The sequence below is a fragment of the Pleurodeles waltl genome, chromosome 11 (assembly GCF_031143425.1).
Source record: "Pleurodeles waltl isolate 20211129_DDA chromosome 11, aPleWal1.hap1.20221129, whole genome shotgun sequence".
NCBI lineage: Eukaryota > Metazoa > Chordata > Amphibia > Caudata > Salamandridae > Pleurodeles > Pleurodeles waltl.
The window spans coordinates 1,005,080,664-1,005,102,623 of NC_090450.1; the positions used below are offsets into that span (position 1 = coordinate 1,005,080,664).

At 46.1% G+C, this 21,960-nt stretch overlaps 1 protein-coding gene across 2 annotated transcripts in view; it reads right to left on the reverse strand.

Moving 5' to 3' along the window:
• PIWIL1 (piwi like RNA-mediated gene silencing 1) overlaps positions 1–21,960 on the reverse strand; it is a 1,338,982-nt gene that overhangs the window by 100,110 nt on the left and 1,216,912 nt on the right. For both annotated transcript variants that reach the window (XM_069215364.1, XM_069215365.1), the window contains exon 19: positions 293–418. In XM_069215364.1, the coding sequence (XP_069071465.1) occupies positions 293–418 (126 nt within the window). The remainder of the gene's footprint in view (positions 1–292; positions 419–21,960) is intronic.

Here is a 21,960-nt window from a genome sequence, read left to right on the forward strand (position 1 = left end):
AAGCAAAAGCACGAAAAACATTTATTTACATAATTTGAACTTTAAAAAAAAAAAAGAAAAGCTTGAATAGTAGGTAAATCAGTCCCAAGATCTGTAGAAAAGTAATGATCGTGGATAGAAGTGAAGATTAATTGACAAAACTGATTTCAAAGTTGTAAAAAACTGGCATTGTGGGGTCATCCTTCGTTCTCTTCAAATACATCCTGTGATAAGCAATGACATTCATACCACTTGAAACGTCATGGAATCCCACGAGCAAGGTTAACTGCAGGTTAAAAAATAAGCAACTCACCATTCCGGTCTTGTGACCTCCACATCAATAATTGTCCCAGGTGGGGGATTCTGAAGCCTTCCTCCAGCATGTGCAAAAAATCGAGCATTTACTCTCTTCTTCACAACAATCACTGTTAGTTTGGGGCTTTAACAATGGTATATTAAAATCAAAATTGTCTTAAAAAGTCGAAGATACACATTGTGAAACCACACAAAACACTATGGTTTAAAGACAAAACATTCATTTCAACATAGAGCTACCAATATATGGCAGATTGTCAATGTTTCCTCAAGTAGACAAGCATTTAAGAAAAACAATTACAAGGAAAAATGAAATTTGAACTCAAACTTCATAAACAGAAAACGTTCCTCCTGGGAGTACCATTTAAAGTCTCCAAATGAAATTCATGAAATTTTTACATAAGATAAACAAATATTCACAGTACTAGGAACAAATTTAACTGAAAGACTAGTTACTTACCTTTAGTACCATTTTTACCAATAGATATTCAGCATCCTGCAGATTACTTTTAATTCCCTTTCCAGTGAGCTAGACTGCACCAGGAAACCTTTAAGTATAAATTTCTCATCCAAATCATGCGGTTGAGTTGGAAAAGTTACTTACCTTCTGTACCACCATATCTGGTAGACAACACTGCTGATTCCTTACCTTTGAATTCTCCTCAGGAGTCGGACTGTGTAGGACAGTGCCCTTTTTGCTAGTTACCCCCATTTTTTGCCTGATATTGATGCTGACTTGACAGTGTGCTGGGATCCTGCTAACCAGGGACCAGCACCAGGGTTCTTTCCCAAAAACGGTACAGTTGTTACCGCAATTGGCACACCCCTGGTACACAGTTACGTACCTTGTAAAAGGTACCCCTGGTACCAAGGGCCCTGTGGCCAGGGAAGATCCTCAAGGGCTGCAGCATGCATTATGCCACCCTGGGGGACTCCTCACCAAGCACATGCACACTGCCTTTGCAGATTGCGTGTGCGGTGGGGAGAAAAAGACCAAGTCGACATGGCACTCCTCTTAGGGTGCCTTGCCCACAAACCACTGCCTGTGGCATAGGTAAGTCACCCTTCTAGCAGGCCTTACAGCCCTAAGGCAGGGCGCACTATACCACAGATGAGGGCATAACTGCATGAGAAATATGCTCCTTCAGTGTAAGTTCATTCTTAGATATTGCAAGTGCACTGTGGCCATACTGAGCACATGGGCTGGGAGTTTGTCATCACAAACTCCACAGCTCCATGATGGCTTCACTGAAGTCTGGGAAGTTTGATCAAACTTCTCAGCACAATAAACCCACACTAATGCCAGTGTTGGATTTATTGGCAAATGCAACCACAGGGCATTTTAGAGATGCCGCCTGTATTTTAGCCAAACTTCTAGTGCAGGAATGACTGGTCTGTGACAACCTGCCGCTTCCAGACCACATGGGGTGACAGACTGTGCTCTGTGTGGCCAGAAACAAAGCCTGCCCTGGGGAGAAGGTGCTTCACATTTCCCCCCGGCAGGAACTTTAACACATGGCTGTGAGCCTCGTTACAATCAATCAGGAATTTGTAAAGCGCACTACTCACCTGTGAAGGTCTCAAGGTGCAGAGGGGAGTGGGGGGAGAGGAGTGGGTGGGGGAGAGGAATGGGGGGAGGGAAGGGGGTGTGCTGGGTAGAGGTGCTGCTACTGCTCGAACAGCCAGGTCTTGATAAGTTTCCTGAAGGTAAGGAGTCTCTGGTCTGGCACAGGTGGGTGGGAAGACTGTTCCACATTTTGGCAGCAAGATGCGAGAATGATATACCGCCGGTTGTAGTTCTGCATAAACGTAGGATGGTTGCAAGGGCGAGGTCAGCGGAGCGGAGATGCTGGGTCGGGGTGTAGAAGGAGAGACGTCTATTGAGGTATTCTGGTCTGGTGTTGTGCAGTGCTTTGTGAGCCTGGGTGAGGAGTTTGAAGGTGATTCTCTTGTTGACTGGGAGCCAGTGCAGGTTTCTCAGGTGGTCTGTGATGTGGCAGTGGATGTCCAGGATGAGGTGTGCAGAGGCGTTTTGGATGCGTTGCGCCCTCTTCTGGAGTTTGGCCTTGGTTCCTGCGTAAAGCACATTGCCGTAGTCCAGTTTTCTGCTTATGAGGGCTTGGGGGACTGTTCTTCTGGTTTCGGTGGGTATCCATTTGTAGATCTTTCAGAGCATGCAGAGGGTGTTGAAGCAGGAGGAGATGGCGTTGACTTGCTAGGTCATGGATAATGAGGAGTCCAAGTTGCATGTGTGGTTGAGCTAGTGGAGATGCCCGCCCCCGGACAAAGCCCAATTTTTGGTGGCAAGTCTGACAGGAAAATTTGAAAAAAAAGCAGGAGTGACCACTTCAGCTAGGACCACCCGAAGGTGTTCAATGCTGAAGTGACTCCCCCCCCCCCCACTTCAGAATCCTCCATCTTTGTTTGGAGGACAGTGACTAATAGGGTTAGGTCTGTGTCCCACTCTCCAAAGTGAGTGGACACCGGAAGGGTGTAGCCACTGGCTACTGACCCTTTTAACACCTCTAAATACAGGATTTGAGGGCCTTCCTGAACCCAGCTCACCAGACTCCTGGCTACCTCAAGAAGACAGCAGGATGAATGAAGAACTGCTAAGCTGACCTCCAGCAGAGAAGACTGAAGACAGCAACTGCTTTGGCCCCAGCCTTACTGCCTGTCTTCAGCTTCTAAAGCCCCTGCTACAAAAAGTTGACGCATCCTGCAGGACCAGCGGCCTCGTAAAAGCCCCAAGAGGACTTCCTGTCCACCAGAGGACCAAGATCTCCTGTGGACAGCAGCCCTGTCCAGAAGGAAACTCCAACAAAGGACTTCGGAATTGCCTCAGATCCTCGAGTCCTGCCCAATCTGCACCAGACGCCTACAGCCCGTATCCAGGTGGCCCAACGCAGGTCCCCAGGTGATTCCTACCTAGTGCCCACCCTGGGTTAACCCCTACTGACAAACGCAAAGACACTTGCAAACTAAATCTAGAGAACCCCCCCTGCCTGTGAAGGATACAGACAAAGATACCAGATGCCAAAAGGTACCCTGCACCGCAGCTCCCTGGCCTTGGGGAACCCGACATCATGTGCAGCAATGTGTAGCAGGTGGTCCTAGGATTTGTTCAGCCTGTGGTTTTCCTGAACGACCTCTTGGAACAGCCTGCAGCCTACTTGTGACCCCGGGGTGCCCCTATTCAAAGGCATTGGTAGCCAGATGCCCAATTTGCACCCTCCCACCCCTGTGCTGCTGAGTTTGTATTTGGTGCTGAATACCCCGTCCCACCCCACCTCCCCCACCCGTCCCACAGACGTGGGTACTTACCTGCAGGCAGACCTAATTCCGAGTGCCCCCAGTCTCCAAAGGGCCATTCTAAATCTTGCAAATACTTTGACCTCTGCACCCGGTCTGTCCTGTGTTGCTGGTGGTGGGTGTGTGGGGTTAACTCGTGCCCCAACCTGGAGACTGGAACTGTAAGTCTTGTATTTACCTCAATACTGTACTAACTTTTCTTTCCCACAGAACAGTCTTTGAAAATTGCACTGTCAACTTAATAAATATTTGCTATTTTCTTGAAAACTGTTTAACTGGCTAAATTGAACACAAAGTGGTGCTGATACATATGCTTTCTACTTACTTGCAAATGTACTTACCTGCAAGCTAAATCGTGTGGTTCCAGAAATCAGGTAACAAAATATATTTTTGCTAAATAAAAACAATTGGCCTGCAGTTAGTCAATGACTGTGTGCTTCATTTATTGCCTGTGTGTTGTACAACAAATGCTTTGCACTACCCATTGATAAGCCTAACTGCTCGACCACACTACCACAAAAGAGAGCGTTAGTATTATCTACTTTTGCCTCAGTTAAGCCACTGGGAACCCCTGGACTCTGTGCACACTATATCTCATTTGACATAGTATATACACAGAGCCAGCTTCCTACATTGGAGGATCAGCGGTGGGGTCTACGACTTAGCATTTGCTGGACTACTCAGCCAACACCTGATCACACAACTAAATTCAAAACTGCCTTTAGTAACTAATTTTTGAATTTGGCAATTGTTTCTAAACATTTTTGAAAACCTTCTAGGGCCTTGGTCAAGTGCCCTTTAGCAAATTGTTTTCAGATTTAAAAGTTACTCTAGATAGGGGTAAGTAGTTGGAAGTAGGTTTAGTTCCTTAAAATAATCCCCAACTTTAGTAACATTATGAGCAGCTCAGAGGAAATGGTTGTGAAACTCAACCCTCACCCCTTACCTCCATCTAGGGATAGGAGAGTTAAGGTCCCCCTGCAGACTGAAAAAACATTAAAACTGGTTCCAACCCAACCAAGGTAAAGCTCCAGGAGCTCTTGGTAGAGTATACAAGGGAACACCCGGCTGTGGAGGAAGACCTCCCCTGAGATAGAGAAAATGTTAGAGATGAGGAGGATGAACTCTGCCCTTTTCACCTAGCTAGTGAGAACCAGGCCCCCAAGGCCACTATCTCCAAGGGTAGTGCTCACAGGACCTGTATCTTCCACCTTAATGAAGATGATCTATTTAGCAAGAATGGCTGAATGATTATAGGCAGGAGCTGTTGCTCTAGAGCTAGAGAGGGAGGGAGCAGAAATGGGGTTAACACCCATTAATGGTGGCAGCAATTTAAATATGATCAGAGAACATTCTGATGTCCTAAAAATCCCCAAATTTCACAGCTTTTGAAAGGGCTTGTGCAACCTGAAAACTAAACAAATCTCATTGGGGAGCTCTCCTTTGGGAACTGTCACTGGTAAGTGTAGGGATAGGCTCCTCAAACTCACTGGTGCAGATGCTGAATCATATGACCACATCAAGGCTATCACAATTGAAGGCTTTGGATTCACCACTGAAGAGTATATAAGTGACGGACAGCGGCTCACAAAACCTTGAGCCATTCCTGGGCTGATTTTGTAGACTACTCAGTGAAAACACTAGATGGTTGGTTAACTGGCAGTGGAGTGCATGACTCGGTTGCACTTTATAATTTGTTTATGAAAGAATATATTTTAAGTAACTGCTTCAATGAGAAGTTGCATCAATATCTGGTAGACCTAGGTCGAATTTCTCCACAAGAACTGGAAAAGAAGGCAGACCATTGGGTCAAGACAAGGTGTTATGTATGCTTTCATTATCCTAATGAGACTACTGGATACAGGAGGCAGAATCGCTTGTACTATGGGGGACTGAGTCTGAACCCACTACAGGTGACACCTGTCGGCCTAATCCGGGTTTTGTTCGGGCTAAATAGCAGTGCCTCATCTCCAACCTAGAGCATGGATGATTGGGCAACTGAGCGCATGACACAATTGACTCCTCAGGGAAATCGTGGTCACTCAGATCTCATCCGTTTCTCTTCGTGACATTAGTCTCACATGTGGAAGGACAATCAGAGGTAGAGTATAGTTCAATAAGGTTTTATTGAAGTAACTGCATCTTAGATAAAGCATGAATTGAAATAACTAGGACGATGCAGCATAACAGGATTAAAATTGTGACAATGAGAGTAAAACACAAAAATCACACTACCATATTGTCACTACAGTTTTTCAGAATAGTTCCTACCTAGACTATGTTAGAGCACAGCATTTTAAGCTCCAATTCTCCCCTTCAGGTTCCCCTGGGAAGACATCTTTGTAGGAAAGTACCATCTTGCCAGGCACGTTACCCCCATTTGTACATGTATGTAAGTTTGTTTTTTGCCTGTCTCGCTGGGATCCTGCTAGCCAGGACCCCAGTGCTCCCAGTTTGTGGCCTGAATGTGTATACCTGTGTAGTGACTAACTATGTCACTAAGGCTCTGCTAATCAGAACCTCAGTGCTTCTGCTCTCTCTGCCTTTAAATGTGTCACTATAGGCTAGTGACCACTTTTACCAATTTTAATTGGCATACTGGAACACCCTTATAATTCCCTAGTATATGGTACCTAGGTACCCAGAGTATTGGGGTTCCAGAAGATCCTTATGGGCTGCAGCATTTATTTTGCCACCCACAGGGAGCTCAGACAAACCTTTACACAGGACTGCCACTGCAGCCTGAGTGAAATAACGCACAAGTTATTTCACAGCCATTTTCACTGCACTTAAGTAACTTATAAGTCACCTATATGTCTAACCTTCACTTGCTGAAGGTTAGGTGCAAAGTTACTAAGTGTGAGGGCACCCTTGCACTAACAAAGCTGCCCCCACATCGTTCAGGGCCATTTCCCCGGACTTTGTGAGTGCGGGGACACCAGTACACACGTACACTACAAATAGGTCAATAACTATATGTAGCTTCACAATGGTAACTCTGAATATGGCCATGTAACATATCTATGATCGTGGAATTGTCCCCCCCATTCCAAATCTGGTATTGGGGTGCCAATCCCATGCATCCCCGGGGCTCCACTATGGACCCCGGGCACTGCCAAAACAAGCTCTCTGGGGTTTTCTCTGCAGCTACCGCTACTGCCACCCCACAGAGAGGGTTCTGCCCTCCTGGGGTTTGGGCAGCCCAGTCCCAGGAAGGCAGAACAAAGAATTTCCTCTGAGAGAGGGTGTTACACCCTCTCCCCTTAGAAATAGGTGTTAAAGGCTGGGAAGGAGTAGCCTCTCCCAGCGTCTAGAAATGCTTTGAAGGGCGCAGATGGTGCCCTCCTTGCATAAGCCAGTCTACACTGGTTCAGGGACTCCCAGTCCCTGCTCTGGCACGAAACTGGACAAAGGAAAGGGGAGTGACCACTCCCCTGTCCCCATCAGCACTCCAAGGGTGGTGCCCAGAGCTCCTCCAGTGTGTCCCAGACCTCTGCCATCTTGATTCCAGAGGTGTGAGGGCACTCTGGAGGCCTTTGAGTGGCCAGTGCCAGCAGGTGACATCAGAGACCCCCTCTTGATAGGTGCTTACCTGACTAGGTGGCCAATCCTCCTCTGAGGGCTATTTAGGGTCTCTCCAGTGGGTTTTTCCTCAGATAACGACTTGCAAGAATTCACCAGAGTTCCTCTGCACTTCCCTCTTCGACTTCTGCCAAGTACCGACTGCTGACTGCTCCAGGACGCTTGCAAAACTACACAAAGTAGCAAGAAGACTACCAGCGACATTGTAGCGCCTAATCCTGCCAGCTTCCAGAACTGTTTCCTAGTGGTGAATGCTTTAGGGGCTGCCTGTCTTCATCCTGCACTGGAAGCCACAACGAAATCTCCAATGGGTAGACTGAATCTTCCCCCTGCTCCTGCAGGCACCAAACTTCAGCTTCATCAATACTCTGGGGCCCCTCTCATCCTGACAGCGTGGCCCCTGGAACACAGGTGGTGGACCCAAGTGACCCAGACTGTCCAGTGGTCCAACTGTCCAAATTTGGAGGACAATCCTGTGCACCGCGTGAATTGCAGCTACAAGGGCTTCTGTGCACATTGCCACAAAATCCTGCATACACAGCTGAGCCTAAGTCTCCAGCATTCTGTCCTGCAATGCTCAGCTCCCGGAGTTGATCTCCGGTGTCGTGGGACCTCCTTCTGCAGTGGTGAGACTGCTGTGTTCAGACTACTTGAACCTGTCTGTGTTCAAGGTCTTCTGTGGGTACTTCCTGCTTTCTACGTTGGTGAGGGCCCCCTCTGTCTCCTCACCCAAGTGGCAACATCGTGGTCCTTCCTGGGCCCGGGCAGCACCATTTTTCTCTAACCGCAACTCTTGCAGCTAGCAAGGTTTGTTTGCAGTTTTTTGCCAAGGAAACAACTCTGCATCCTCCAGCACACCGTGGGACATCTTCTGCACAAAGGAGAAGTTCCTAGCACCTATCATTGTTGCAGAAACTTCAGCTTCTTCCATCCGGAGGCAGGCATTTTGCACCTTCATCTGGGGTTTAGTGGGCTCCTGCCCCCCCGGACACTTTCACGACTCTTGGACTTTTCCCCCTTCCTTTGCAGGTCCTCAGGTCCAGGAATCAGTCTTCAGTGCTTTGCAGTCTGTTGTGGTCTTTGCAAAATCCCTTATCACGACTTTAGTGTGTTTCTGGGAAAATAGTAGTAATTTACTCCTTCTTTCCAGGGTCTTGGGGTGGGGTATCTTGGGACACCCTTGATGTTTTCTTACACTCCCACCGACCCTCTACACACTACACTAGCCTAGGGGTCCATTTGTGGTTTGCATTCCACTTTCTTAGTATATCGTTTGTGTTGCCCCTGAGGCCTATTGCATCCTATTGTAGTTTACAGTTTTTGCACTACTTTCTGACTGTTTTACTTACCTGATTTTGGTTTGTGTGTATATTTTGTGTATTTTACTTACCTCATAAGGGAGTATATCCTCTGAGATATTTTTGGCACATTGTCACTAAAATAAAGTACCTTTATTTTAGTTACCCTGAGTATTGTCTTTCTTATGATATAGTACCTATATGATATAAGTGGTATAGTAGAAGCTTTGCATGTCTCCTAATTCAGCCTTGGCTGCTCTGCTATAGCTACCTCTATCAGCCTAAGCGGCCAGGCCAGGCCAGCCTCCTACAATCATCCATCATACCTGAGCAAGAGGCCTGTAGTCTACATAAGCAGCTGCAGCAGACCACTCATCAATCAGCATAGTCTTGGTTATCTGACTGGAATCTCCCTCTAACGTATATAGGTCAAAGTAGTGTTTTTTTAAATAATAAAACATGTGATGTTCCAAGAGAGGATCCCCACGTAAGTGTGTGTATGTTTCTGTGAACAGTAGAGACAAAGCGTACCACTTTTGCCGGCAATCTATCTTACTGCAACCTTGAGTGAAAGAAATGTCTTGTTTTATAACGTAGTGCAGACCTAGGCAAAGATAAAGCTAGATAGAGAAAATAAAAAAAAGACCGCAAATGTGGCTATTGTTTAATAATAAAAACAAAGCTGAATAAAATATATCTAGGTTAAAGTGCACAGTGGCAAGCCTAGTTTGCTACAATAACGTGTATGAAGCTATAACTAAGATGGCTACACAACAAAGGGTGACTAAATCGTCCACTGGGACTAACGCAAAAACGCCTGCGACTAAATCTGGAGGACCCCCTGCCTGTGAAGGAGCCGGAAGAGGATACCGACACCAAAAGGAACCCTGCAGCTGCATCCCTCAGACCTTGACCCGACATCGGGTGCAGCTGGCCGCCGTCCTCTTTGTCCGGCCTGTGGTTTTCCCGAACCGACCTCCAGGCCCCAGCCTGCAGCTCACTTGTGACCCCTGGGGTCGCCCTATTCAAAAGCACTGGGAGCCCAAAGCGGAGTTTGCACCCTGCCGCCCCTGTGCAGCTGAGGGTGGGTGTTCTGTGCTGAGCTAAGCCCCCGTGCTCTCCCAAACCCCCAGGTCTGCCCTCCAAAGACACGGGTACTTACCTGCAGGAAGCTCTAATTCTGAGTCCCCCCAGTCTCTATAAGAGCCCATTCTGAATCTTACAACTACTTTGACCTCTGCACCTGGCCAGCTCCATGTCGCTAGTTGTAGGTGTGTGTTTCGTGCCAGAGCAGGGACTGGGGGTCCCTGAACCAGTGTAGACTGGCTTATGCAAGGAGGGCACCATCAGTCCCCATTCAAAGCATTTCCAGAGGCTGGGGGAGGCCACCCCTCCCCAGCATGTAACACCTATTTCCAAAGGGAGAGGGTGTAACACCCTGCTCTCAGAGGAAATGCTTTGTTTTGCCTTCCTGGGACTGAACTGTTCAGACCCCAGGAGGGAAGAACCCAGTCTGAGGTGGCAGCTTCTGTAGCTGCAGTGCAAGCCTAAGAGGGCTGGTTTGGCAGTACTGGGGATCCATGGTGGAACCCCCAGGATGCATGGAATTAGCTCCCTAATACCAGATTTGGAATGGGGGACAATTCCATGATCTTAGACACCTTACGTGGCTATATTTGGAGTTACCATTGTAAAGCTACATATAGGTATTGACCTATATGTAGTGCACACGTGTAATGGCTTCCCCACACTCACAAAGTCCCAGGAATTGGCCATGAACTATGTGGGGGCACCTTTGCTGCAAGGGTGCCCTCACACTTAGTAAGTTTGCAACAAAACTTCATTAAGTGAAGGTTAAACAAATAGGTGACATAAGTTACTTAAGTGCAGTGAAAATGGCAGTGAAATAGTGTGTGCACTATTTCACGCAGGCTGCAATGGCAGGCCCGTGGAAGGGTTTGTCTGAGCTCCTTTTGGGTGTCAAAATAAATGCTGCAGCCCATAAGGAACTCCGTGAACCACAATGCCCTGGGTACCTAGGTATCATATACTAGGGACTTATAAGGGGGGTCCAGGGTACCAATTGAATTGGTTCACTAGCCTATAGTGACAAATTTAAAAACAGAGAGAGCATAAGCACTGAGGTTCTGATTAGCAGAGCCTCACTGACACAGTCAATCACTATACAGACACACACATTAGGTCATAAACTATGAGCATTGTGGTCCTGACAAGCAGGATCCCAGTGAGATAGACAAAAACATACTGACATACAGGTAAAATTGGGGGTAACATGCCAAGAAAGATAGTACTTTCCTACATCCCCCTCCTCCTCTCCTACAAAAACTAGGGACAATAAGGCTGACCTTGCCCAGATGAGTCTTCATTGTCTAAGTGGAAATATCTGGAGAGTCCATCTGCATTGGAGTGGGAACTCCCAGGTCTATGTTCCACTGTAAAGCCCATACCCTGTAGGGAAATGGACCACCCCAACAATTTAGGGTTTTCACCTTTCATTTGTTTAAGCCATAATAGAGGTTTTTGGTCTGTCTGAACAATGAAGTGAGTCCTAAACAATTAGGGTCTCAGCTTCTTCAGTGCCCAGACCACAGCAAAGGCCTCCCTCTCTATGGCAGACCAACGCTTTTCTCTACGGGTCAACCTCCTGCTAATGAAAGCAACAGGTTGATCCTGGCCCGCTGAGTTAAGATGTGATAGTACAGCCCCTACCCCTAATTCAGATGCATCTGTTTGGACAATTAATTTTTGGGAGTAGTCTGAGCTCTTTAAGACAGGTGCAGAGCACATTGCTTCCTTAAGCTCCTCAAAAGCTTTCTGACAGCTAGCTGCCCACAATACCCTTTAGGCATTTTCTTACTGGTGAGGTCATTAATAGGGGCTGCAATGGAGCCACAGTTCTTAATGAACCTCCTGTAATACCAAGTGAGACCTAAGAAGGCATTGACCTGGGTATGAGTTGTTGGGGGAGCCCAGTCCATAATGGTCTGAATCTTCCCCTGTAGTGATTCAATCTGTTCTCCACCTATCAGGTGGCCCAGATAAACCCATTTCCCCTCCCCTATCTGGCACTTTGAAGCCTGGATAGTTAGGCCTGCTTTTTGCAGGGCCTCCAAAACTTTCCAGAGGTGGACCGAGTGGTCATCCCAGGTGGAGCTAAAGACAGCAATATCATCTAAGTATGCTGCACTGAAAGCTTCCAAACCTTAGAGGACTGTATTCACCAGCCTCTGAAAAGTGGCAGGTGCATTTTTCAAACCAAAGGGCATAACTGTGAATTGATAATGCCCTCCTGTGGTAGAAAATGCAGTTTTTGCTTTAGCATCCTCCGACATTTTGATCTGCCAATACCCTGCAGTCAAATCAAAGGTGCTTGGATACTTGGCAGATGCCAGTGTATATATTAGCTCATCTGCCCTGGGTATAGGGTGAGCATCAGTTTTGGTTACTGTATTAGGACCCCTATAGTCCACACAAAACCGCATTTCTCTTTCTCCTTCTTTGCTATGCGGTTTGGGGACAAACACCACTGGGCTGGCCCAGGGGCTATCAGAAGCCTAAATAACTCCAAGGTCTAACATTTTCTAAACTTCAGCTTTTATGCAATCTCTGACATGGTCAGGTTGCATGTAAATTTTACTTTTGACAGGTAAACTTGTCTCCAGTTTCAATTGTATGTTCACACTAAGTACTTGTACCAGGTGTGAGTGAGAAGAGTTCAGAAAACTGACCTAGGAGATTTTTACAGTCTTCCTTCTGCTCAGCAGTAAGGCACTCTGTAAGAACCGCTCTTCCACTAAGCCACTAGCTTCAGTGTTGGAGAAGAGATCAGGGAGAGGGTCACTCTTCTTCCTGTCCCTCATCTGTAGCCATGAACAGGGTTAAGTCAGCCCTGTCATAGTAAGGTTTTAGGCGGTTGACATGAAGCACCCTAAGGGGGCTTCTGGCAGTGCCCAAGTCTACCAGATAGGCAACCTTACTTTTCTTTACTACAATGAGATGAGGTCCACTCCATTTGTCTTGGAGTGCTCTTGGGGCCACAGGTTCCAAATACCCACATCTTCTGTCCTGGGTGGTACTCTGTCAGGACAGCCTTCTGATCATGCCATTGCTTTTGGAGCTCTTCGCTAGCCTGAAGATTTTTCATGTACTCAGCCAATCTGCTTCTGAGGCAGAGTACACAGTCCACAATGTCTTGATTAGGAGATTTTAAAGGTTCTTCCCAACCCTCCTTTACAAGAGCAAGGGGACCCCTAACAGGGTGACCAAATAGGAGTCCAAAGGGACTGTTATCCCACTCCTTTTTGGGGTACCTCCCTGTAGCCGAAAAGGAGGCATGGCAAAAGAACATCCCATCTCCTTCTGAGTTTTTCAGAGTCACATGATCATCTGTTTTATTAAACCTCTCAAACAATTCATTAGTTTGTGGATAAGGGGGGTGGGGAACTTGTAGGTAACACTATACTCCTTCCACATTGCTTTGAGGCAGGCAGACATGAAGTTACCACCTCTGTCTGACACCACTTCCTTAGGGAAACCCACCCTGGAACAAATTCCCAGGAGGGCTTTTGCCACTGTAGGGGCTGTAGTGGTCCTTAAGGGGATAGCTTCTGGATGCCTTGTGGCATGATCCACCACCACAAGGATGAATCTATTGCCAGAAGCTGTTGGAGGGTCAAGTGGGCCAACAATATCAAACCCTACCCTTTCAAAGGGCGCCCCAACCACTGGCAGTGGGATTAAGGGGGCCTTTGGTGTGCCACCAGTCTTGCCACTGGCTTGGAAGGTGACACAGGAGCGACTTTGTGTATTCTGACATATGGGGCCAGTGAAAATGTGGAACAAGTCTGTCCCATGTTTTAATCTGGCCAAAATACCCAGCCAAGGGAATGTCATGAGCAAGAGTTAGGAGGAATTTCCTGTACTAAAGGGGGATGACCAATCTCCTGGTGGTACCAGGTTTAGGGTCCCTTGCTTTAGTATAAAGGAGATTATTCTCCCAATAAACTCTGTGAGTGTAAGTGACAACCATTTTGCTGCTTGACAGCTTGCTGTCTGAGACTCTCCAAAGTGGGACAGGTTTGCTGTGCCACACTCAGCTCTTCCCTGGTAGGACCCCCTGCGCCCAAAAGCTCAGCTGTATCAGCTTCCGGCTCCTCTGGTGTAGGTTCGGCACAGGGAGAGAATTCCTCTTCCTCAAAAGGGGAATCATCTGTGGATGGAGGGATAGTGGACAAGGGTTTGCCCTTCTTACCCTGAGTTTTTGGGAACACTTGGTACATTATTCCAGGATCCAAGTTTCCCTGTCCTCCTGGATTCTTGGCCTGAGCCCTGGTAAGAGCAAAGATGTGCCCAGCAATGCCCAACATTGCTGCATGGGCCTCCAACTCCACTTCAGCCCAAGCTGAAGTCTCCAAATCATTGCATAGAAGACATTCTACAGGTAAATCAGTGGCTACCACAACTTTCTTTGGACCAGTAAACCACCCCCTACTCCCAGTTGAGATTCACAACAGCCATGGGGTGGGCTTACAGTGTTGCTATGGCCGTCTGTCACTGCTTGGTACTGGTGAACAAGTAGGTGCTGCTCAGGGGCAACCAGCTTGTCTATCACCATTGTGACACCAGCACCTGTGTCCCTTTAGGCCTCAACCTGAACATCATTAGACAGGGGTAGCTGCTTGTACTTATCCATATTAAGGGGACAAACACCTAAAGTGGCTAGGTCAATACCACCATCAGAGACTAAAGCAGCCTCAGTGATATCCTTAACTAGACCAACCTCAACTACATTATCAATGGTGAGTCCAGCTAAACCCTTTGATTGGCTATTAGTAGTGCTTTTCGCATCACCACTACTATTACTAGGGGCACTCACTAGTGGTTACAGTTGGGGTTGTGGTGGTGGGAGGCTTGGTGTTTCTTTTTGGACAATGAGGATCAGTTGCCCAATGGCCTTTGGCTTTACACATATAACGCCAAAGTTTCTTAACTTTGTGAGAAGAGGATTTGGATCCACCACCCCCAGAGGAATTTTGTGGGCCTGATGAAGACTGATGTTTTTTTAAATCTTTGTCCCCACCCTTGTCATGTGACTTACCATCCTTTTTCTTGCCATCCTGGTCATCCCCTGTATGAGCTTTTCTGCTCACCCTTGTTCTGACCCATTTGTCTGCCTTCTTTTTCAATTCTTGGGGAGAGGTCAGATCTGAATCCACAAGATATTGATGCAACAAATCAGAGACAATTATTTAAAATATGATCTCTCAGAATCAAGTTATATAGACGTTCATAGTCCGTCTCCTCAATGCCATTTAACCAACCTTCTAGGGCCCTCACAGAACAGTCTACAAAGTCTGTCCAGTCCGGTGATGACTCCTTTCTGGTCTCTCTGAACTTTATCCTGTATTTCTCAGTGGTTAAGCCCAGACCATACAAGAGTGCACTTTTAAGAATTTGGTAATTATCTGCATCATCCTCTCTGACAGTAAGGATTCTGTCTCCCCCCCTTGCCAGAGATGGATAGCCAAAGGATAGCAGCCCACTGTACATGATGGACCCTCTGAACTTCACAGGCCCTCTCAAGTGCAGCAAACCACTTGTAGATGTCATCACCATCCTTGTAAGGAGGGACAACTTTGTGCAGAGTCCTAGAGTCAAATGAAGGTTTCGTAACATTTGAATTTCTGAAACTGCTGCTGCCACCAAGGGGAACTAACCCCAAACTCGGTCTTTCCTTTTCTACAGCCACAGATTCCGTGTCTAAGGCCAACTGTTGCTGCATTAGCCTCAGTCTGGCCTCCTCTAACCTCAGCTTTCTGAGTTCCCTATCTAGGGACTGGTCCTCAGGGTTAGATGTCTCTGAAACAGAGGTAACATTTGAATGTGCAGAGGCAGATCTTTCTCTATCTCTAACAGGGGACACCGTAGTGACCTGGCCTCTAGGGGTGAAGTGAGACCTATTAGTGTGTGAGCCCTTCCCACTCCCAGTTGTACTAAGGGGCTTGTGAACAGATGAATCTGTTGAAGGACCCTCCCCAGGACGGTCAGTTTGCTCCTCTGAGCCCTCCTGGTTGGAATCATCCTCTACCTCTTCCTCTGTTTGATCTGGACCAGTGTTGAGTCCCAGGTCATCTTGGAGGAGATGATTTAAGAAAAACTCTTTATTGGGGTTTTTCCCAACCCCTAAACTTCTTTCAATTCAGAGATCCCTCACACTTTTAAAGTTTAGATTCTCATAGTTAGTCTTGTCAACTCTAGGGGTCGCTTCTACAGAAGACATATGTAGGAGGCTGGCCTGGTTTGTAGTTGGTACGAAAATTAGTTACTTACCTGTAACTGCAGTTCTCCAGTATTGGTATCTTTCATAGATTCACATGCTTGTATCATCCCCGTCGTTGAGGTGGGAGCCTCACGGTAACTTTAAATACACAAAGCAGTAAGTGTTGAAACTAGTAGGCCTCAGTAGGCCCCATAGGATATGTTATAGCCTATCCACCTTGTTTTGTGAAAAGACCCAAACTTCAGTGCCAACCAATCAGGCTTCAGCACCCTCCCAAACACTCCCAACAGAGGCTGATTTCCCTCAGATTTTCTAGTACAAGTGTGAAGTTCAATATCTGTATATTAGGGGAGCCTCTTAGGGGTGGAGGGTGGGTCGCATGTGAATCTATGAAAGATACCAATACTGGAGAACTGCAGTTACAGGTAAGTAACTAATTGTCTTCTCCAGTATTGGTATCTTTCATAGATTCACATGCTTGTATCATCCCCGTCGTTGAGGTGGGAGCCTCACGGTAACTTTAAATACACAAAGCAGTAAGTGTTGAAACTAGTAGGCCTCAGTAGGCCCCATAGGATATGTTATAGCCTATCCACCTTGTTTTGTGAAAAGACCCAAACTTCAGTGCCAACCAATCAGGCTTCAGCACCCTCCCAAACACTCCCAACAGAGGCTGATTTCCCTCAGATTTTCTAGTACAAGTGTGAAGTTCAATATCTGTATATTAGGGGAGCCTCTTAGGGGTGGAGGGTGGGTCGCATGTGAATCTATGAAAGATACCAATACTGGAGAACTGCAGTTACAGGTAAGTAACTAATTGTCTTCTCCAGTATTGGATCTTTCATAGATTCACATGCTTGAATCAGAGTAACGAGCAGTAATGTTGGAGAATTAATCTGCATGTTTTATCGTAATTCTCCAACTGATATTAATAACGTTAATAAATATAACAGTAATAGAAAAAACTGTATGCCAGAATATTATGCCACAAAATGTGCCGCTGTTGTTTTAAAGTCTACAACATTTTAACACAATATGAAGAAGCGTTGGTATTACGACTAGTATGAAGCAAAATATTAGATTAATCAGCACTGTAAGAAAATTAGTTACTTACCTGTAACTATAGTTCTCCAGTATTGGTATCTTTCATAGATTCACATGCTTGAATCATCCCCGTCGTCGAGGTGGGAGCCTCACGGTAAGTTTAAATACATAAAGCAGTAAGTCAGTAAATTTAAAACCAGTAGGCCCTAGTAGGGCTCAAAGGGTATTTTACAGTCTATCCACTTTGTTTTGTGAAAAGACCCAAACTTCAGTGTCAACCAATCAGGATTCAGCCCCTCCCAAACACTCCCAACAGAGGCTGAGGGGAAGCGCTGTGATCAGAGGTTGGGGCAGGAGCCCTTTAATTTTGTAAATCGCGCTCCCGCCGTCGCGGGAAGCGCTGTGACTGGAGGAGGGGCAGGAGCACTTTAAATCTGTACCGCGCTCCCGCCGTCGCGGGAAGCGCTGTGATCAGAGGTTGGGGCAGGAGCCCTTTAATTTTGTTAATCGCACTCCCGCCGTCGCCGGAAGCGCTGTGACTGGAGGAGGGGCAGGAGCCCTTTAAATCTGTACCGCGCTCCCGCTGCGCGGGCGAAGCCCGGGCCAAGGGCGGGCCCGTCATCAACCGGAAGAGGCCGGGTTAGGCCCCTCCCCTAACGTCTACTCCTTCCACCTGTGGTAATTCCATCTGGGTGCTGGGTCAGATACTGTGTGAGTCTGTTATTAAATATGGGGAAAAGAAAGACTAATGTTCAGAAGGGGGAAGCCGGGTCCAGCTCCCTTCAGTCCTCCATTACTAGTTATTTATCTTCTGTGATGGGGGCCATTGAATCTGAACTTGAACATGTAGAAGAAAGGATTGGGGCTGTTCAAAGCACTGTTCAACACCCCCCCTTGGAACCAATCGTTCACATTTCCACCTTTCCAAGAACTGGTCCTCCATTACTGATCTCGCCTCTGAATACTAGTCAGTCGGGCGTCGATATACTCCCCACTACCGACCAAATCAATTCTTCTCCCCTTTTAGCTACTCCTCCTCTTGAAAGCTCTTGCTCTCAGGCCGATTCTCCTCCTTTGAAGAAGAGGAGAGCCGGGAAAAAGCCCAAAAACACAAAAAAGGCCCTGGGCTCTAAAAAGAAACTACCTACCTTCCCGGCCCAAAGTGACCAACCCCCAATCTCCCTGGTCTCCTTCCCCGAATGCCCTCTGAGTAAGGATGCTCTTGAAGATTGTTCTAGTTTTATTGACTTGACACTCAAATCCTTTTGCGCAACTCTAGAGGCAAAAATTACTACTTTGATCACTAGGAAGCTTGATTGCTTTTGTAATGACGTGAACAGGTTTTTATCTAGTTTTTTAAAACCAGGTCCTTTATGCACGGGAATACATCATAGCCCCGAACCAGCCCATCAACCCACTCCTCCCTCTACTTTGGTACCCCAAGGAGTAAGTAATTCTTCGCTTGGTCCACAAGTCATCTCTGGTCAAGGAACTCACGTTGACAACCCTGCATTAGGGCCGATAAGGGAAGTTTATTCCTCTAGGACACATGACAAAGGTCCAAATAAACTTACTAACCATGCAGACTTTTTACATTTACCACCTGCCTGCAATCCGTACGTTCTGGTTCTCTCAAATGTTCCTCCTCTGGAGTGCTCCAAACAAGAAGATACCCACTCCCTAATTAGAAAAGCTGGTCACTGGTTGAACTCCAATTTCAAACCTAACTGTTTTCATAATGATAAGATTCTCATGGCCCGAAGAGTGAGGAGGGTAGGATATTCCAAGGTATTGGAGGAGGGAGACTATGTCGTTTTAAGTTTTGCTAATCCTCGTTCAGTAGACCTTTTTTTGACCAATTTGGGCCACTGTAATATGTCAACTAACAGGATTCAAATACATCCCCTGTGTCATTTTTACGACCCTGTGCTCCTACCAAACCGCACTGTCACTAATTCAAGTATTCACAGACCAGACCCAGAAAGGCTTCATTTACAGGTTAATGTACCCTCTAGCAATCGGTTCTCGACTCTTAGTCACCTTGACGAGAACGATTGACTATCGGTGATCCACCCCTGTTCTTCTAACATGGAGAGACCGAAGGCTGGGATCGTCGACGTTGAATGTACCTGGGACACAGGAAAGCCTGAATTGGATCTGAAAGTTCCTATAAATACTAAAGTTCTAATGTCATGTCCTGTGTCTAGACCATTAACTCTGCTTAGCTGGAATATAGCAGGGCTGCGATCCAAATCTGACAATTCGGACTGGAAGAGCTTTATTTCCTCCTATGATATAATTTGTCTACAGGAAACCTGGTCCAAAGATACGTTCCTTCCGAACGGTTTCACCTCTCTGTGTCAGCCGGCACTGACCTCCCAAATGGGGAGCTAGTGGCGGCCTTTTAGTTCTTGTCTCCGTACATCTTCCGCTTTTAAACGTGTCTTTAATCTGGTCTTCCCTTTATTTTATGGTTGTCTTGGTCTCTATTAGTGGCCTAAAGGATATCCTAATTTTAAATTTTTACAATAACATCCCTCGGGCCTCTTATGGGTCATCTGGAAGAGGTAACGGACTTCATAGATTCTTCACGTTTTGCAGAATAGTGATCTAATTATTATCTGGGTGGGCGATTTCAATACTCCTCTGTGCAGCAAAGAACACATGGACCTGTGTGCCTTTCCTGCTGAGGGCAGAGAGTCAGTAATTCATTTTAACCATACATCTGAAGGAGATGCCTTATACCTTTTTTCTTGTAAATTTGATCTGGTTCATGTTACGGAGAAATTGGCCTCCGACGCCTGCAATACACCAACCTTTACAGGGAATTTGAGGGGGAGCATTATCGACTTCATACTTATCAGCTCCTCTGATTTTTATGTAATTCAAGAATTTAAGATTACGCCTCATTGTGCGAGCGATCATAACCCCCTTAGCATTATATTGGACCTAAAAATATTCCAGGCACCCAAGAATAAAAGCTTGAGCGCTGCTACTGTTTATAATCCAAATTGTGGCATATGTTTAAAATGGGACAAAATAGATCCAAAAATGTTTACCCAGGAAATTGTAAGAAGTAGGTCTGACTCGATTCATATGTGTCTGTCCCAGCAGTTAGATTCTGACCGCATAGTGCATGAATTTGAATCTTTAAGCACTGACATCTCACGCGCCCTGGCGGTGGACAGGCCCGTGAAGGGGCCGGTGGCCCACAGATGGTTCGATTCTGCGTGCTCATCTGCCCACAAAAAACTCAAAGATGCACTTAAAGCAGTTCCTCTCTCCCGTCAATTAGTTAAAATAGCCAGAGCCGACTATAAGGCTGCCATTGACAAACGGAAATTAGGTCTAGGGCCTGGGGCGAACTTTTGGCTGCATCTGAGCAGAAGGATACTTCTAAATTCTGGAAAGTGATAAATCACTCTTACTTTTCTGGTAACCACTCTTTGGCCAATGACTGTCTTATTGCTGAGGACGTCTGGTTAACTCATTTTAGGAAAGTCTTCTGTTCAGGAACTTATGAGAATTCGCATGTAAATCCTTCTGCACTTTTTATTTTAGACTCCAAAACTAAGGCCCCAAACATTATTTTTGACCTCCATGAGGTCAAAAATGCCATTGATAGATCAATGCAGGGAAAAGCTCCTGGCCCCGATGGGGTTCCCACTGACCTTTTTAAATCAGAAATTGATCTTTGGGGTCCGCTAGTTACAAATGTGTTGAATAGTGTGGTAAATAGTAACGTGCCCCTCTCATGGAAATCGGCCATTATTGTTCCTTTCTTCAAAAAAGGAAATAGACAAGACCCTTCTTGTTACAGACCAATTTCTCTTATCGATTCGACTGCAAAGATTTTAGGTAGCGTGATCCTGTCCCGTTTAGAAGATTGGGTGTCCGAGGCCCAGATTTTATCCCCTATTCAATTTGGTTTCAGACCTGATGTAGGCACAGTTGAGCAAGTTTTAAACTTGCAGCTGATACTCAGCAAATACGTGACAGTCAAAAAAGAGTCTATTCACATGGCTTTCATTGATCTAACCAGTGCCTTTGATATGGTAATAGGTCAAAGTTATGGCAAATTTTGGAAGCCTTAGGCTGCGACCCGCCTCTATTGGAGCTTATTAAACGCCTACACACAGACTTAATGATTTCTGTTCAGGTCGGCTCACATGGGCAGAGAACCTCCCCCATCCCGTCAACTAGGGGTGTAAGGCAGGGATGTATCTTAGCCCCTTTTCTTTTTTTGATTTACATTAATGGGCTCTATGATTCACTGTTAAAACATGCAAAGGACATACCGAAGATGGGCAAGAGACAACTTCCAGTTTTATTATATGCTGACGATGCAGTTCTAATTGCTCGTACTGCAAACGGTTTACAGGGACTATTGGATGTATTTTATGATTTTATGCTAGACCTTGATCTGAAAGTAAATTACCCCAAGACTTTCGTTATGACTTGTGGCCCACGCAATACAAAGTCTAAACAATTCACTATGGGAGGGCACATTCTTAACAAGGTCAAATAATTTTGTTATCTAGGCATGTACATGAGTTCTTCTTTGTCCTGGAAGACACACATTAATTTTAAGCTCCAACAGTTGATAAGGAACAACGAAGCAAATTTTCGCTTTTCAAATAAACTAGGTCACAGACCCCCTGCACAGTTGAAAACTCTTTATAATTCCCAATGCACTGCATCAGTCCTTTATGGGGCAGGCGTCTGGGGCTATAACAAAATTCCGTCTCTTCAGAGTGTTGAAAATAAATTCCTGCGCAGACTATTGTTGGTTCCAAAATGCACCGCAAACTAATCTGCCATGAAGAACTTGGTCAGTGCCTTTTGGAGGACAGGGTCTTTATGGCCCCCCTACTGCTCTGGATCAGATGTTGGTCAAACCCTATGGCAAGTTTGGTCCAAGACTGTATCTCTGATTGTCTACAATTGGAAAATTCAAATAGGATTCCCTGGCTTATGTTTCTGCAAAACTCTTTTGAGAACCTAGGGCTTAGATACATGTTTGATGATCCTCATTTGTTAACCACAAAATCTAGGTCTATTTTGAAGTCTACTTACTCCAAGCACATATCAGAGCTGAGATTTTATAGTTCTCTGAAATTGAAATCTTTT